The sequence below is a fragment of the Heliangelus exortis genome, chromosome 5 (genome assembly GCF_036169615.1).
Source record: "Heliangelus exortis chromosome 5, bHelExo1.hap1, whole genome shotgun sequence".
Taxonomy (NCBI): domain Eukaryota; kingdom Metazoa; phylum Chordata; class Aves; order Apodiformes; family Trochilidae; genus Heliangelus; species Heliangelus exortis.
Window position 1 is genome coordinate 9,737,026 of NC_092426.1, and position 17,060 is coordinate 9,754,085.

At 40.1% G+C, this 17,060-nt stretch overlaps 2 protein-coding genes across 6 annotated transcripts in view; one reads left to right on the forward strand and one right to left on the reverse strand.

The window, feature by feature from the left end:
• Positions 1-9,840: 9,840 nt before the first annotated feature.
• Positions 9,841-12,408, reverse strand: LOC139796908 (translation initiation factor IF-2). Its single transcript, XM_071745443.1, has 2 exons — positions 11,288-12,408; positions 9,841-10,613 (listed from the first exon to the last, which is right to left on the reverse strand). Exon 1 carries the CDS (start codon positions 12,140-12,142, stop codon positions 11,369-11,371), a length of 774 nt encoding a protein of 257 aa, XP_071601544.1. The 5' UTR covers positions 12,143-12,408; the 3' UTR covers positions 9,841-10,613; positions 11,288-11,368.
• The window catches only part of PPP1R13B (protein phosphatase 1 regulatory subunit 13B), a 64,286-nt gene continuing 58,959 nt past the window's right edge, over positions 11,734-17,060 (forward strand). For all 5 annotated transcript variants that reach the window (XM_071745428.1, XM_071745433.1, XM_071745429.1 and 2 more), the window contains exon 1: positions 11,734-11,867. In XM_071745428.1, the coding sequence (XP_071601529.1) occupies positions 11,859-11,867 (9 nt within the window). In that variant the 5' untranslated portion in view covers positions 11,734-11,858. The remainder of the gene's footprint in view (positions 11,868-17,060) is intronic.

Sequence of the window (17,060 nt, forward strand, 5' to 3'; positions counted from 1 at the left end):
AATAACTGTTTTGTTTTCTACAGGTCTTCCAAGTACTTTGAAAAAGACTAAATTTCTGTAACTAAACTTCTTAATAGAGCTGGCCAACATTTCTTACAATAGCATTAATCCTCTTTTTTTTCCCCCCAATGATACCTTTTTTGGCTAGAACCTTTGAAACTTCATATACTTATTTTAAAATGTCATTTAATAGTATACCAAGTATGAGAATTTAATTCTCATCTTTTTGACAGTTTGTGGCGCAATAACTTAGGGTTCAGAAAGTTCTTAATACCTTTCATTTTTTTAAAGACTTCTTAGTTCTGCAAGGTTTAAAAACAGAAGCTCTATTGTTATTAAAATACTATGTAAAGCATTCACAGAGGTTTTTAAAAAGTGCATTCTTGGCAACTACCTTTTTTGTCTTTCATATTCAGTAGAGCTAAGGAATTACTTGGAAAGATTCTTCCTTTAGTCACAGATTTTGCAAACTAATAACATGTCCATGTTGTATGAGAAAGTTCACATGACATGGACCCTCATCTGCCACCTGTGTTTAAGAAAATCCCAGAAAAGAAGGGAAGAAGGAAATCACACACTCTGGCAACAGTTAATACAAGCATAAACAAACACTTAACTGACTTCAAAGAGATTTCCTTTTTACTGAAAGTTTAGAAAATACTACAGAGATGGATCATTAGTGGTTTTTGCAGACAGCTTTTAAAGTAGCTCCATGAGGAGTGTTCTATTTTTAAGACTTCAGGAACCTATTCTATCTTATGAAAATCAGTTTTCAGAACTGTACATACTGAATCCTGTACCAAGGATACATAGTGTATAAAACCCAAATTGGACTTGATGTTTTGTTTATATTTAGCCTAATCTGCTTTTGAGAAGATTAAGAGACTTAGGTAATTTTAATGACTTAATGCTTACGTACATCTTTTTAATTACTTCACTGAAACATGTCTTTCAGCTTGATTAAAATTTTGGTTTCGAGGCTGCAGTATCTGGCCATAACTTAAATATTTTGTATTTGAATACAAAATATTGTAGTCAATTTGCTATTGCTTGGTATATTGATGTTTGGTATTGCTTGATAACCTTACCTTCTGATGGGAAATGTTCCAGACACTGTGTTGCCCTTAATTTCAAAATTTATATGTCTGCTAAAGTTTAATAGCTATACCTACCATGAGCAGCATATTACCAGTGATATTCCTCTGGAAGCTTTTTATAAAAAGGAAGATAAAGCTTTACTCAATTTGAAAAGAATAGGTGACATCTCTTTTTCATGCATTCTTGATGTGTCTTCTGCCTTCCACAGCTTCCCTTGTTGCATCTTTCCTTGATATGCTTTAGCTGAGACTTCTGATTTCTGTATGGGTTTCTCAGTGTCTCCTCATCATGGGAGAATAAATGAGAAGTAAAAAACTTTCTTTTCATAAAGCCAAAAGCTTCCCGTTCAGAAGACGGGAACAGAGAATAAGAACTAGAAGAAAATGGAGCTTCAAATGAACAGATATTAGGCCAGTGATGATTACAGAGTTGTTGTAGAGTTAATGAGTGGCTCATATTGAAAATTTATGCCAGGTAAAGTGCTATATGTTTATTTGTAATGCAAATCTATGATCACTATGTTATAGTTCCTAAGATACTACACATACTTCTAATGACCTGCTTTAGCAATTTTCAATTACAGAGCTGAGGAAAATAAACTAGGGGAAAAAAAAACATTAATCACTGCAGGATTAGCTCACCTGAACTAGAACTTAGCACACCCAGACTGAGCTACATCAGTGTGCTGTCTGATATCCTGGTTGGTAACTGAAAAGCAAGAGGGGCTTCTGCTAATCTGCCCTTGGAACCACTTAACTGCACTTAAAGGTAAATGTAACTTAGCTCAACTCTGAAGGCTTCTTTATATCTGACTTGCTTGACTTTCTATTAGGGAAAGAAAGTACATTTAGGCAGCAATGTCTGGTTATGAATCCTACAAATTCCATGGAAATAATGCTGTCAGCAACTGGTTCTTCCATTAGTGCATCTCTGTCAAAACTTTCTGTGAAGGTTGCAGAATATTCCTTCTTTGTGATTCTTAACACACAAATCTCTGCAAGAGATGAGGGAAGTAAAACTGGTATTTCTGTTTAAATAGACATTTAAATTGTGTTTAGATGAGTAGGATTCAAAGGAGGAAATTAACTTTTAGTCAGTGGCTTGAGTCAAAAGCAGAAATCAACACACCCAGAATGTGTAACACCTGCAGTACCATTTATATACTTTCTGCTCCTTTATGCTGAAGCATACCAGGAAGACAATAGAGGGAAGTTAGCTAAGGCATTGTGAGTTCCATTCCTTCTGTACAGTGAGGTGTGAAAGGAGTAATTGGTTTTCTTTGCAGCACCAGCATCTGGAGTGTAGCCCCAGGTAGAGACGCACTGTAGAGGAGTACCCTTGAACTGAATACTCTGATTATAGCATATGTGCCTTTTTTTCTCATTTAGTCAGGGTGATTTCTAAAGCTAACTTAACTACACAGACAAGCCTCAGCTCCTGAAAAAAAACCCCACATTGTCTATGCAAATGACTGTTTAAGATGAGGGCTTTTATCCGTGGAGGTAATACTCATCATGATTCACAATTAAACACTGGTGAGGGAAATGCTTACTGCTCATTAACAGATCATGCTGTTTCAATTTGGCTGCTCACTCTTTATATTGCTGCCATTTTTTAAAATGAGAGGATTAAACTTTGTGTAGTAAAATACAAATTCATCAATTGCATTTTTCATGTTTTGCCTGTGATAAGGCATCAGCAATGACACAAACTGTTTACTACCTTACTTGTTAGTGGAACAGCAAACTCCTATAGGGGTTGAAAAATCTTATCCAATTACTGCAGTGCCATCTTCATTAAGTTTTGCTGCGGCACTGGTATTATTTTTTACAAAATCAGTACAGAACATGAAAGCAGGGATCTGTATCAAAAATGACAACACCAATGCAAGACTTGGTCCTTTTACAGTACAAGTTTTTCTGTACTAGCCTCTTCATACCAGGTCTAACTTATGGCTAGGATTTCTCACTGTGAATCTCTCTGAGATTACTAGAGCATCTGCAAATCTACAATTAGGAATGTGAGAGTATCCCCTGCATGCTAATGAAGTATTGTGGAATACTCCAGAGGAACAGCAAAACACAGCCAAGGAAACATTAGTCATGGGGCCCAACCTACTTAACCTCTTTAATGGCTAACTTGGAAAAAAAGCCAAGTGTGTATTCATGTTAATTGGGAGGATGAGTAAAGTTGCAGGAAATGATCTGAAGTAACTAAAACAGCTGAACTAATCTGTTTATCTGAATCATGATAACAGATCACTGTCTGTAGTACAAATACAGCCTGATACAAGGCTGGTATTGGTATGTGCATTGTACTTTCAATACCCCCGGAAGGAAAACTATCAGGTGCTTGTTAGACACAGGTGATTATAGATGACATCACCACCAGATGGCTGGAATGAAACTAACTGAGGAAATCGATGTGTGAAATCTCTATTGTTTCATTCACGGAAATGTGTAAAGCTACTAGGAAGGAAAGAATATTAAGATGGAGATTCCCTGAGGCATTAAATGTTGGTTAACAATTTGGTAAATGGAGGAACAAGAAGTGACAAGATAGCACTTGTTCTTCATACTATAATTCCATGACCTTTAGCAACTAATATTTAGCAGCTAATATTCTCTTTACTTCAATAATGTAAAGCCATGTGACTGATTTGGTAATTTATGAAGAACTCTTAAACAAATTCCTGTAGTCTGCTCCACTGCTGCAGGCCAACTACCTGGAAACATTACCCTCTCCAAACTGAAAATGAACTGACCACCACAAGAATGGATTACTTGGAACTTTTAATTAAATTCTGCTGAGGGTACTATGATTTCTTTGGTTGTGGTTTACGAGTACTTTGGCAGCTACACCAACTTGTGGAGTTTCCACCTGTAAACCACAGTGCCTTGCTCTTCATAGTTGTGCTGATACAACTATTTGTGAATCAAATTATTGTGAATCATTTCAGGGTTTTCCCTTCTCCTCTAAAATAACAAAAGAAGCACTCATGTTTTTTTCTGCTTTAATGTGGATCAATTGCCTGATCCTGTGTACAGCAAAGCTGCTTTATGAATTGTATTACAGCACAATAGCACGCTTTTTTCTTTTTTTTTTTTCTTTTTTTTTCTTTTCTTTTTGTTTGTTTGGTTGGTTGGTTGGTTTGGTTTTGTTTTGTTTCAGAAAAGGGGCAGCAGAATCAGAGTTTCTAGCTTTCCATGTACTCACCCAGATTTCCCAAGTCACTGTATCCCTTACAATAATTCAATGCGAGTTTCTTCCTCGTGCCCAGCTACTCACATGATCAAAGTACTGTCTCTCCCATAAGAACTGTCATGACTGTCAGCACTCACAGGAATAAAAATGCAGAACTCCACCCTGTATACAAATCAGGAATGTCAGCTTGTGCTTTAGCAAAAAGGCATAACCTTGCTTCCTTCCTCTGTGACAGCTCATAGCTTTCTCAAGTTCATAGTATCATTTAATTAATTGTGACAAATGAACAAACAAGAAGGGAACAGGGAGAACAGTTGTACCACAATATCCAGATGCTCAATACTTGCAGGAAGAGTACTTTTAGTAAAAAAAGATAAATCTGCTGGTGGTTCTTCAAAATACATTATTGGTCGTCATCAAATGAAAATACATTTTTAATTGTTAGGACCTTCAAAAACCTAAAGTAACTTTTCTTAACTTACATGACCTTTAACTATTTTATATCCATATCATCACAGGAACTTCAGCTACCTGCTGGAACAGACAAAAGATTGGTTCAAAACTAATGAAGTGTGTTTGTTAGGGAATGGTAATAGGGGTTCTGCGGGTGGTACAAGTAACAGCAGTAAACTGAATGAATCCCATTTGTGATGACTACTGCCTACACAGATTTTTCCTGCACTATCAGTTGCAGCCTTCATTTCTTGTTATAGCCTGTAGTGTTTAGCATGTGTTTGATAATATTAAGAATTGCTGCAATTAAGCAGCAATCTTTGGGTATGAAGCAGAGACTGTTGTGAGTTATTTCATATAGAATGCTATATAAACAAACAAAATGGCAACAAACAAAAGTAACAGAACCAGGATATTATGGGAGGAGAAAGGAGGAATCATTAATCAAGTGGATTAGAATGTGAGCAGGCATTCGATTCCAGAGTAAAAAAACAGGGAAAGGATACCTGTATTTAGGGCGTCTAACCAAAGGCATTTCCAAGTGCTTTTGGTTAAACAATGATGCCATTGTTTATCTTGAGGATTTATATAGCAGTCTCAGGCTGTACTTTTTTGCAGACTATTATTGACTCTGCCCTTGATGCCTCAGATATACCTTTTAATTTTGTGTACTTGTATCAGAAAAAGAGCCTTGTTTAAATTCTCTTATACTTGACATTACAGTTCTCATACTTTTTATCTTGTATTCCACATACATCTCATACAACTTGAAAAGAAAATTCTTTTGGTCCCAGTAGGACCTCAAAACACTCCTTTAAAATAATTAGAAAAATTGTAATTATGCATTTCTTTCAGTTAGCTAAGAAAGAATTGGAGACATACCAATTTTAAAAAAGGATCTGACACTTCTTGCAGTAAACAGCAAGACAAAAATTTTTAAGCATACTTTAATTTAGTTAATTCTTTCAGAGTAATGCAACTAGAAAAGGAATCTTGCAAAAATATTTTTACTTTGCTTTCAAATAATGTATTCTTATTAATGCTAACTATCACTCTTTTTAAATTAATGCTCCTAATTTAAGGTCTGTCTAGAAGGACAGAAACCTCTTGAGGCAAAAAAAAAAACCTCTTGAACTTTCACACAGCAATTGGAAAAAAAAGATTCAATTTACTTTCCTTGTGCTATAGAGCCTGCCCCTTTTTAGAACAGAAATACTGGTTTTACATTTGAGATATAAGCAATGGACTGATCTTTAAATCAGCATCTAATCATAACCAAGCAAGGAGGTTTGTTGTGTTTTCCATGATGAACACACTACTTTCCAACCTTTCAGATGTTCTAAAGTTTAGCTGCATATCATATCCTCTTCAATAAATCAAGATAAAATAGATCACCACATACTGGGGATACATTTTTTACTGTCCTATTTGTAGGACTTTCACTGAATCATTTTCAGCAGGGTTCCATCACTACCCTTTACAAGTCATCTCCCCTTTTGCTGTTGACATCCTTTTGTTTATACAACTAAAAATTGCAGTAAACATTGTCATAGGTTCACAACTTCCACTCATCATCGGCATATTGAAAATTTAAGAAAAAATATTTTTGTAATAAAACAACTTGAGAGCCCAGATGGTTATAAGCCTAAAGGTACAAGCAAAGAGAACCTCTCCCAGGACATTTAAGTTTTTGATTTCTCTACCCCTTCAAATATAGTTAATGTTTTCATAATTATAAAATACCAGTGAGCAGTACCAGATTTTCTCTCTGTAAAAAGACTGGTCTGTGATCTCTTGCAGAGCTCTATCTTCTGTAGCTACAACATAAAAACATTAAAATAGCTATTAATCTTAAGAATATTATGGGAGTAACACACTCCCAATGAGGCCACTTCGCTAAGTACACTCTTTTGCATCATGTGTATGGGATTAAGCATACAATTTCTCTTATTGTTTAAAGAAATTACAGCACTAATCCACCAAATGCAAGGCTGAAACACATGATGTATCAGACACTCAAATCCCAGGGAAATGCACACAGCTGTGCTATATACAGATCATATGCCTTCACTCCTGTTTTAATTATTACACTCCTTTTCAGAATGATGCACTGAGTGGATTGTGCTATGGAAACTTCAGACCATTAGTCATTTAGCCCAGCATATATTACTTTAGAATATTACAAGGTAGTGATGAAAAAGTATCTTTCTTCTGTTCACGTGTCTCAAATACTGTATACAAAACAGACATCAAAGTGTTTTATTTAGATTATTTATAGTTTATCTCTGAACAGGTTTGGTGGGGTTTAAAATGCATAGGCTGTACCTGGGGATTCAAACACAGCAGCATATGAATATTGTTTAGTCTGAGATATTGTTGCAGCCTTAGAAAATCACCTTAGTTCTGGAATGAGAAGTTACTTAAGGCCACAATACCAAATGAAAATACATTTTCTTTAAATATACACACTTTATGCAGTATTTCACTAAAGCTTTTAGGCTCCCTGCTGTGAAACTCTCCTTGATACACTTAGTGATTTTTTTTTTTTTTTTTGTATCATCTGTTATGTAGCACTGCATCTGCACATTAACTGGCTGGCAAGTCAGAGTGCTTCTGTGACTCAACTTCAGAAACAGCTTACAAATCCAAAATGTTGTTCTTGAAAGGCAAGTTGTATTCTGTAATAATCTGCACATTTGTTTAGAAAGGATACATTACCTTTTCTTTGTAAGGCGCAAAGAAAATTCCACTGATCCTACCCATTCTCACTTTTTGGAGATTTTATTCTTCCAGTTGAGAGGAGATCCATCTTAACTGTAGCCATCTAAAAGTCTGCTCTCTAATCTCAGCTAGTCATCCAGGCTCCTTTAATCAATAGATAGGCACCTTCAAAGACCAAGAGATTTAGATAGTGGGATGAGTATCTCAGCATGGAATGAATTGCCTGCAGAACTCCCTCTGACCCTTCCCTCCCCAATCCAATTTATCTGTGTAAAGACCCTAAATGACTAAGACTATGCACCTAACTTCTTGATAACTGAAGCTGGGTACAATGGATCCCACCCCGAATGTTTGAGCTCTGAGGCTGTTTGTTTCTGGCTATAAATAAAAGTGTCTGTTATTGAAAATAAGACCATATGAAGAGAAAAAGTGTTAGATCAATTAAAAGTAAACACTTACTTTCCTGCAACACCTCCAAAACCTGTAAACATTTTCCTATACTGCAGAAAAGCATCTGAATAAAAATTGAAAGAAAACTTGAATCTGAGAAGGTAGTAAAGATAATTTTCCTCCTTTTTTCTGTGCACAAGAAAGAAGCAGAAGAGGTTCAGACTTGGTAGTTTTAAGAACTTAAAATCTGCATTTGAAAGTCTCACTAGAAGATACTTAAAAAACATGAAGGAATTGGAACTTCATCAGGAGTGCTGAAATTCTCATTTAGTCTCTGCCTGCATCTTTGGGAATCTTCCCTTTTCCAACAGTAACATTGTGCATGATCAAATAAGAAGCCTCACAGTTTATTAACTTCAATTAATATTCCTTTTTTTTCAATAAATCTGGGTTAAATACAAAACATGCTGATTATTTTTCCATGTGTATCCGTAACTTTCAAGTATTTTAGCAAAATACTAAAATGATAGCTTATACATTTCAATCAAATTTCAATTTCTAGCTTAACACAAGCTCAGCCCAAATCTCAAAAACTAAACATACCCTAACTGATAACATTAAATAGAAGATACGTCTGTTAAACTATAGTGACTTAGTCACATAGTATTGCTCTGTTTTTTTAAAGGAACCGAGAGGAGCATAAAAGCTACTTGCATAACGTTTTAATACTTAAGCCAACAAATAAGCACAGACCCTTTCCTTTAGAAAAAGGCCATTAAGATTAGAGCACCTCTCACAAAGGCCAGTTATATTTGGAAGCAAATAATTTGGTTTCTGTATCTCTGCTTCCATAACCAAATTCTCTTAACCTTATCTTCTTACATATTCTGCATATTGTGACTGCTTTCACACAACCTCACTTACCAAGACAGGCAACTAACTTCTAGATATCACTGGCCCCTCTGGCCAAGTAAAATAATTCTACCAGTCCTACCAGTCATTTGGTATGGAAATGCATGGCAGTGGGGAAAAAATCTACATTATTACAAGTTACCATTTTCCTTCTCACACTCAACAAAAGATCTGTAGATCTTAAAAGATGGAATCAGATTTTATAATCACTGCTCTGCCCTGTGACTGATAGAAGAGTGATTCCCAAGAAGATTGTTCTGAAGGAGAGATGTTAACTAATCTACCACTCTGCGGGTAGACTTTTAAGTCTACGCTTTTTAAAGATTTGTGGGTTTTTTTTCTTTCTTTCCTCATTTCTATGAGAAAATGGAGATGGGAAGGGATGAGGCAAGAGTTGTTTTTTGGATTTTGTTTTTTTAAAGAGAAGCAGAAATAAGGACTTCCTTGTCCTTACTGTAGGAACAGACTTCCATCTAAGGTACATACTCTACCTTTTGAAGACATTTCCTCTTGGTCCACAGTATCCGGTCTGTCTGGTTGCTGCACTGCCTGAACCTGCCTCTGCCAAACCCAACGCAAGGTCAAAAAACTTCTATACTAGAGGCCATTATTCCAACAAAGGTATTGCATGGAAGAGTGCCTTCTTTCCCAGTAGCATCTACACTATATTCTCTCATTTTTCATTTTTGTCAGCATTCCTCCTATTGCAAAGGAAAAGCCTGGAGTAAATTACTGGAGTAATACTAAGGAGTATTTTAGTTTTTCGTATTGATCACTGAAAACAGGGAAATGTCAGCTATAAATTATACCTGCAAAGAAATTATAGGCCATCATTTAAGAATCGCTGGCAAATAAATTAACCTAGGTAATGACAAATACAGTAATTTTTAAAGACAACGATGGCAAAAGGTACACATTTCCCATCTTGTTAAAATTAGAATTTCACCACAAATAGTAAGAATAGTACAGTTCTATTCCCTGGTATTCTTGTGTTTGCTGAAGTTTGGTATGAATTTGATGAACTACTTTTTTTTTTTTTTTTTTTTTTTTCCCTTAATGAAGATACATAACTATTAGTGCTTCATAGCCTGTTTCATTTTAGGTCAGCTTAGTAGCAGGGTGAATACTATTATTTGCAGTAGATCTTGGAATTCTCTGTTGGGTCAGAGGTACCACAGTCTTACCTATTTCCAAAGCTGTGAGTGCAAGGTAGACTCGTGGTTTACAAGAAACTGACTATGATAATAATTTTCAGCAAGAAGCACTCCAAATACTATGTACAAAATAATTTTAAACTGACAAAACATTATCTTGTGATGCTAATAGCTTTTTTCCAGTATGACCCATTTATTAAAAGAAGCAGAATCTTTCACCTATCAAAGCTGACACTAGAGCCTGAAAATACACTGACAAGGATACACGATGAAATCTTAGGCATGCATATATTACTTAGACGTAATTTATGCAATTATCTGGTATATGATCTTACAGTAACAGGTTAATGTACAAGCTTGTATTTGAGATTAATCTGCTACTAACACACTCAAAGACTTACATAATCAATATCTAAGCTCCTCTCCAAAAATCTAGAAGTTGTAATTTTTTTTTCACTCCTAGCTGTGTCATGGTGTTCTACAAATCAAGTGACAAAACCTGGAAACCAGCCATTTCTAAAAACAGTTGAAGCGCTGGGTAGGTCCAGGTATTTTGTAGATTAGGATTTGAGACTCACAGCAATTTTAAATTCTACTTTTCATGAGTTTCAGTGCTAACATACGGTGATGTTTTGACTTGAGTTCTTCCAAGCTGTTAAGTCTCGCCTTGATGTTGTAGCTCTACAGAACGAGACACCTCATGGAAAGGATGAAACTAAACCTTTTAAAAAACGACAAATTTCTTGGGGGGGAGGAGGGGCTGATGGCAGGGTCTTGGGCTTAAACTCCCGCTGTTACGGGGAGTTCGGTACATCGGGCAGATTTCACAAGTAATGCACGGGTGAAGGGACGGTGAAACCAGGGTGACGCCAAGGTGACGTTATTCTGGCCACAAAACACAGCTACGCACCAAGGTGTCTTTCGGCAGACCGAAAAAAAAACCACTGGAAAGCGCCTCTGCCCCCCGCCGCGCACACCCCCGCCTTCCCGCCCGGGAGCTCCAGAACCCCGGCGCTAACTCCCACCGCCCACCCGCCACCTCCCCGCACTCCCGGGGGTCGCGTCTCGCTCCTCCGCGCCCCAGAGAGCAGCTACAGCAGCCCCGCCCCGCCACCACCGCATTCCCCACATTCCGGGGGTAGAAAACGCCCGCGGCCTCTGCCTCTTCCTCCATCACAGGGAACCGCGGGCGACCGACCCCAGGCAGCCCGCCCACAGGAGGCAGCGCCCGCGGGGGGCCCGGCCCGGGGGCAGGGCGGGGCGGAGCGGGGCAGTACAGTCCAGCGCCGGGGGGGAAAAAGTGGAGACCGGGCAGGGAGCGGGGCCGCGGGAAGAACCAGCGGGACGGGGCTCACAGGGAGGAGGGAAGCGGGGGTTCTGCGAAGGAAACCACCCTTCACGCGACAGCGAGGGGAGCACACGAGTCCCGGTCAGGGTCAGGGTCCCAGTCCCGGTCCCGCATAGCGCCCACGGTCACGTGCGGTGCCGAAGTGCGCACTCGCGCAGCGCTCCCTCACTCCCACCCCCGCCCCCTCCCCACGCGGGCCGTGCGCGCGCCTGCCGCCGCCCCGCCCCCGGCTCTTCCCGCCTCGGCCAATGAGGCGGTGGCGGCGGTTAACCCCTGGCGGGGCGGCGCGGAGCCGAGCAGGAAGCGCCGAGGGAAGGAGGCAGGGAAGGAAGGCAGCAGCGAGGCCGCCGCCGCCGCCGCGCTGAGGAGGAAGGGGGTTGGGAACCCGGCCGCTGCCGCCGCCTTCGCCTCTTCCTTCCGCCCGCTGCGGGGAGCGAGGCGCGCGGGAGGCACCTGTCACAGCCGCCAGGGCGAGCGCGGCGTCCTCCACGCTGAGAGGCGGCGGCGGCAGCGGCAGGAGAGGCCCGGCACAGCACGGCGTCGGCTTCGGCGAGGCTGGCTCGGGGACGGCTACGGAGATGATGCCGGTGAGTAGAAAAGGGCTGAGTTCACGTCGTCGCCTTCTCCCGGCCTGGCGCCGCTCTGACGGGCCGGGGGTCGCCGTGTCTTTTCCTGCGGGGCGGCCGGCGGCGGATGGAGTGCGCGGCGCCGCCGTCATTCCCGCCTGTGTCCCAGCCAGACGGGGCAGAGGGAGATGGTGCTGCCGAGATGCCGTCGGGCTCCCCGCCGGGGTGGGGCCGCCGGTCACCGCCGTCCCTGGCTTGTTGGAGGGGACACGACCTACCCCCGGTTCTCCTCTCATCGAGGGGCTGCCGCCCGCCTCCGCCGGCCGCGCAGCTCTCCGCCTTACACCGACCCTGACAGCTCAAGGGCCGCGTCCCCCCGGGCTTTGCCCTCGCGTCCGCCTGACAGGGCTCCTTCCCTGCCCCCCCGGGGCCCTGCTGCCCCCGCGGTGGTTTCGGCGGGGGGAGCGCAGGTTTCGCCTCCAGGCTGTCGGCCGGCGGGAGGACCGGCTGCTGGCTGCCGAGGCCCAGCGTGACGCGTGGGTGGGTTCTCTGTGCCAGTGGGTGTGCGTGTGTGTGTGGGTATGTTTGGTTTGTTGTTTGTTTTGGTTTTTTTTTTTTTTTTCTTTCCAAACACTGATTTTTCACCTCCCGGGTGTGGAGAAGGGTTAACCAGTCCCGGGGTAGGCGGCCCGGGCCCTTCGGCCGGTTGTCAGGCGAGTGCAGGCGGCAGCTTCACATCAGTCTTGGAGGGAAAGGCGAGCTCCCTCCTCGGTTTCTGCCACCGCTTTTGTGAAACCGGCGTCTATTTCTCGAAGATAAGACCTTTCGTTTCCCCGCAAACAACCTTGATTGTCTTCTGTGACAGAATCTCCCTCCGTTTCCTTCCCCTCTCTTTCCCTCCCCCTCTCGCTGTGGGCTGGTGCAGTGGTCAGAAGAGAGTTGCTCTTGATGACTGTTCGTTTTATGACAGGATCTGCTGAGACTGGGTGATGAACAATTACATTCTCTTTGTTTTCTTTCAAACTCTTGTTTGATCTCAAAATGTGGGTTTATGAGATTCCCCCGTCTAAGGCAGTATCTCCTGTTTTATCTAATTCGAACAGAAATGAGCTTTTTATTTACAGTTCCTCTGCAGTGTTTGCAACTGAAGCACTGCAGCAGAATGCTTTTCGGTGAGACTATTAAAGACATCTTTCACAAAATTTCACTGCTCTAACTTTCTGTCATGACTGAGAGGTGGAAATAAATAGCCCAAACTAGATGTAAAATTTCAGACTGAAAATTACTGGTAGTGTTTAAAAGCTCTTATTATGACAAGCTCTTTAGCATGATGTGCTATTTAACTTCCAACTGCTAGGTACTGAAATACTCTGTTGTTACTGTATGAAAATGTCAGTGCACTAGGCACACTAAAAATCATCAGCAAAGTTCATTGAGTTACATGCTTGTTCTGTGAAGATATGGGTATTGGCTTGTAAAAACAAAACCAAGGTGGCTGTCAGCTCTTTCAGCTTCCATCACAACTAGAATTGTGTTTTACATTAATAAAATTCTTATAGAAAACGTAGCATACCAGTGATAGGCTAAGTTAGAACAAAAGTATCTGCTTTTCATCACTAAACCACGTGTGGGTTCCAGGTTGATGTTGTAACATCTGTAATGCAGTGATTGACTTTATAAAACATTTTTTAACCTATTTAAGTGTTTCTTCCAGTGTCCTGTGTTACCTTCGTGGCTGTTTAAACATAGCATTTGTTTGTGCTTGTTGTAAGGAAAGTTTTAGAAATTCAGACTCTATATTATGGTTTTGAAACATACTTCAAAGCACTTTTAATACTGACAGCTGAATTTTAATAAAACCAAATTACCTTGCTACAATGGTAGCAGTGTTGTAGATTTGAGCTTACTGACTCTGAATCCTAAAATAATAGTTATTTAACTTTTTTGAAGAGCTTTTAGACACAGCTATGGACAGTCTTATCATAAGGTAGTAAGGAATATGTGTATTTAAATGGACACCATAACAGCACCTTTACTCATCCAGTTTGTCATTCCAGTTCTTTTACTTCTGGACTGCAAGGATTAAAAAACCCATTTGCTGGAATAATAGACATATAATACAAAATATCCATAAAAACCTTTCATTGCCTTCAGCACATAAGTGCATCATGTATGATGAACTAATGATGCTACAGTGAATACCATCTTTACTTTTAGAAACTTTCTAAAAGAGTTGCTGGAAGTATGCATTGAATGAAAAATATAGTGATGTTTTTTCACTGAAAAAAAAAACAGATCATACAATCTTGTGGATGTAGCTCCTGTAGCTTCTACCACCTGTTTGGAGGAGCCTAATTACTTTTTTTTTTTACTTTGAAGAATGCAAATAATGCTTTTTCTTCTTGGATGGTAGTTCTAGATCTGCCTCTCCTGAGACATATTAGCCAAATTCCTTAGACATTAGGGTGCAGGTAAGAAAAAGGCCCTTATATGAGGAGCACTGTTTTTCTATTTAAGAAGAGATACAGTGGAAAAAGGAACTGCTACAGCTGATTATATAACACTGCCTTTTTCTTACCTAAATTTTGGGTATCGTTCTTCTGTAGCATACATGAGGTAATATATCATTACAAAGACAGAACTGTGTGGTGTCTGTACAGCATCAATAACAGGAGAGGAGAAGGGATGGGGAATGCTGTGTAAGAAATTGTGGTGGACTGAATCTCTTAGGAGTAGTATTGCATGTTCCCCTAGAACCTGGTCCTGCAGGGCTTTTCTGGTTTTGTCTTTGACTTAAGTAGGAGAAATTACTATCAGTAAGGCCACAGCCAGCATTTACATTTTTTAACATATCTAGGAAGAACCTTGTGGGACTATGTGCAAATTTCAGAGTCAGAGACCTGTTGGGTGTGTCTGGTTTTATGTATAGGATAGGGTGGTTGTTTGTTGTCTTTAAAAAAAGTGAGGGTGAAAAGTTTGGAAAGTGTTCAGTGGTGGGGGTTTTTTGTTTGGGTTTTTTGTGTTTTCTTGTTTTGGGGGGATTTTTTTGTTTTTGTTTTTTTGTTTGGGTAGTTTTTTGGGTTTTTTTGTTGGTTGGGTTTTTTTGTTGGTTTTTGGGGTTTTTTTTGTCTAGTTAATTTTGTGTGACATCACAACTCTTTCCCGAGGGGACTGCTACTGATGGATATTTTAGGTCAGACTCAGCAGTACCTTCTTGATTGCAATATACATTCCTGACCTATGAAGACATAACCTTACTGATAACACACAAACTAAAGATGACTATCTGCAATTAAAAACAAGCTGTCTTCCAGGAGAGCTAAGAAAAAGAAGGTTTGGTGGTGTTCTTTTGTTGGTGGTGTTTTGGTAGGTTTTTTTTCAAATAAGTACACACTTGCCATGTATTCAGCCTCAAACCCTTCTCAGGAAGTCCAAAGTGGGCATTTCTTATTCCCAATTTAAAACAAAGATATTTTCAAATCATTGTATGCTCTCTTTCTTTAGGAAGTTTGCTACTAATATAATGCTATGTTGAAACCTCAGTTGAATGCTGAGTTGAAACCTCAGTTTCACCCATTCTCAGTTCATAAAAAGTAGTTTAGTGATGTAGAAACTGAAATCCTTTTGCCAAAAGGATATACAGGTGAAATAGAGTATCTGCAGCATATGCAGGTTTAGAATTCTACAGCTAAGCAAATCAATTAATTGGGAACTAAAAAGTCTTAATTGTACTTCCACTACTGAAGAACCAGGTTAAATTACACTATGAATTTTAGAGAATAAGAACAGAATGGGCAGAAAAAAAATTACAGCTGATTAGTGACTGCCACCTAGTTTTTATTGGTTTTCCTTTTTTTTTGTTTGTCCCAACTTTGTACTTTTTTCTCAGGATTTTCCCCACAACTACACATTTTACAAAAAAACCTCCAATGATTACAATTATTTGCTCCTGTTTCAGGGAAAATGCAGTGCTACAAGATACCAAATAAAAGATGTGAAAAGTGGGGAAACCATAATTTTTTTCCAAGGTAACAATGTTTCTACCTGCAGAGATTTCATTTCACTCTTCTACTCACCTTCTATAGTCAGAGAACAAAATTCAAAACCTGTCTCCTGGTGTACAGCACCACAATAAACTAAGGGGGTTGGTCTCTTTTCCCAGGCAACCCTCAGCAAGACAAGAGGGCACAAGAGGTCTCAAGTTGTGCCAGGGGAGATTTAGGTTGGATATTAGAAAGAATTTCTTTACTGAGAGGGTGATCAAGCATTGGAATGGGCTGCCCAGGGAAGGGGTGGATTCTCCATCCCTGGAGATATTTCAAAAGAGCCTGGATGTGGCACTCAGTGCCATGGGCTGGGAACTGCAGTGGTAGTGGATCAAGGGTTGGACTTGATGGTATCTGAGGTCCCTTCCAACCCAGCCAATTCTATGATTCTATGATTCTAAGCTGAATAAATAAAAATATTGAAAGGGAAAGATTCCACATCTGTATTCCCTTCTTTATTAATCTCAGCCAAGTGATCTGTTCCCTCCTGTACTAACAACAGACAATACAATAGCCACAATGTAAGCTGATTTAGTGCACTAGTCTGGAAAGAAAATATACATACTCACATATAGATGTGCACATACACACATCTCCTTAGCATTCTTTGGATACCAGTATTTTTTTCATCTTTAGGGGCCTGGATCAGTTTACTGAGACAAGCAGTACAGTCCATTCAAAGCAAATAGTGGGAAGGAGAAACAAGGAAGAGGAAACTGCCTTTTCCAGCAGCCACAGGAAATGGTTAACCCAGCTCATCCCCTTTGTGAAACCTCAGCTCTGAAAGGAATTCAGTTGCTCCAACATCCTACTGCACCACAATGATAAACCTGTGCTCTCTCATACAAGTGAGGTGACACAGAGTTGCTTCTAAGCACAATTTAAGAAAACAGAGTGACTTAAAATCTATGTGAAGTGACTGAATGTTGATGTCCAAAACAAATATTTTCCTCCACGAGGCAGTTCGTGTTCTTGATTGTCTTTTGAGATATTGCAGAATGTACACTTTGCCCTCCTGGTAGCATTGTTGCTTTTGACACACAAATCTACTGAGGGATGGTGTATGTTATTGCACAATATAATTCTGTTATTGTCTGTCATAAAACAATTGTTTGCAGAAGCTCAAAACATTGAGTACATTCCATGGATATATTGCCTAATACATTAG

Excerpts from the sequence above, each read along its gene's own strand:
- LOC139796908 (XM_071745443.1), bottom strand. The coding sequence starts at position 12,142 with ATGAGAGGAGAACCGGGGGTAGGTCGTGTCCCCTCCAACAAGCCAGGG.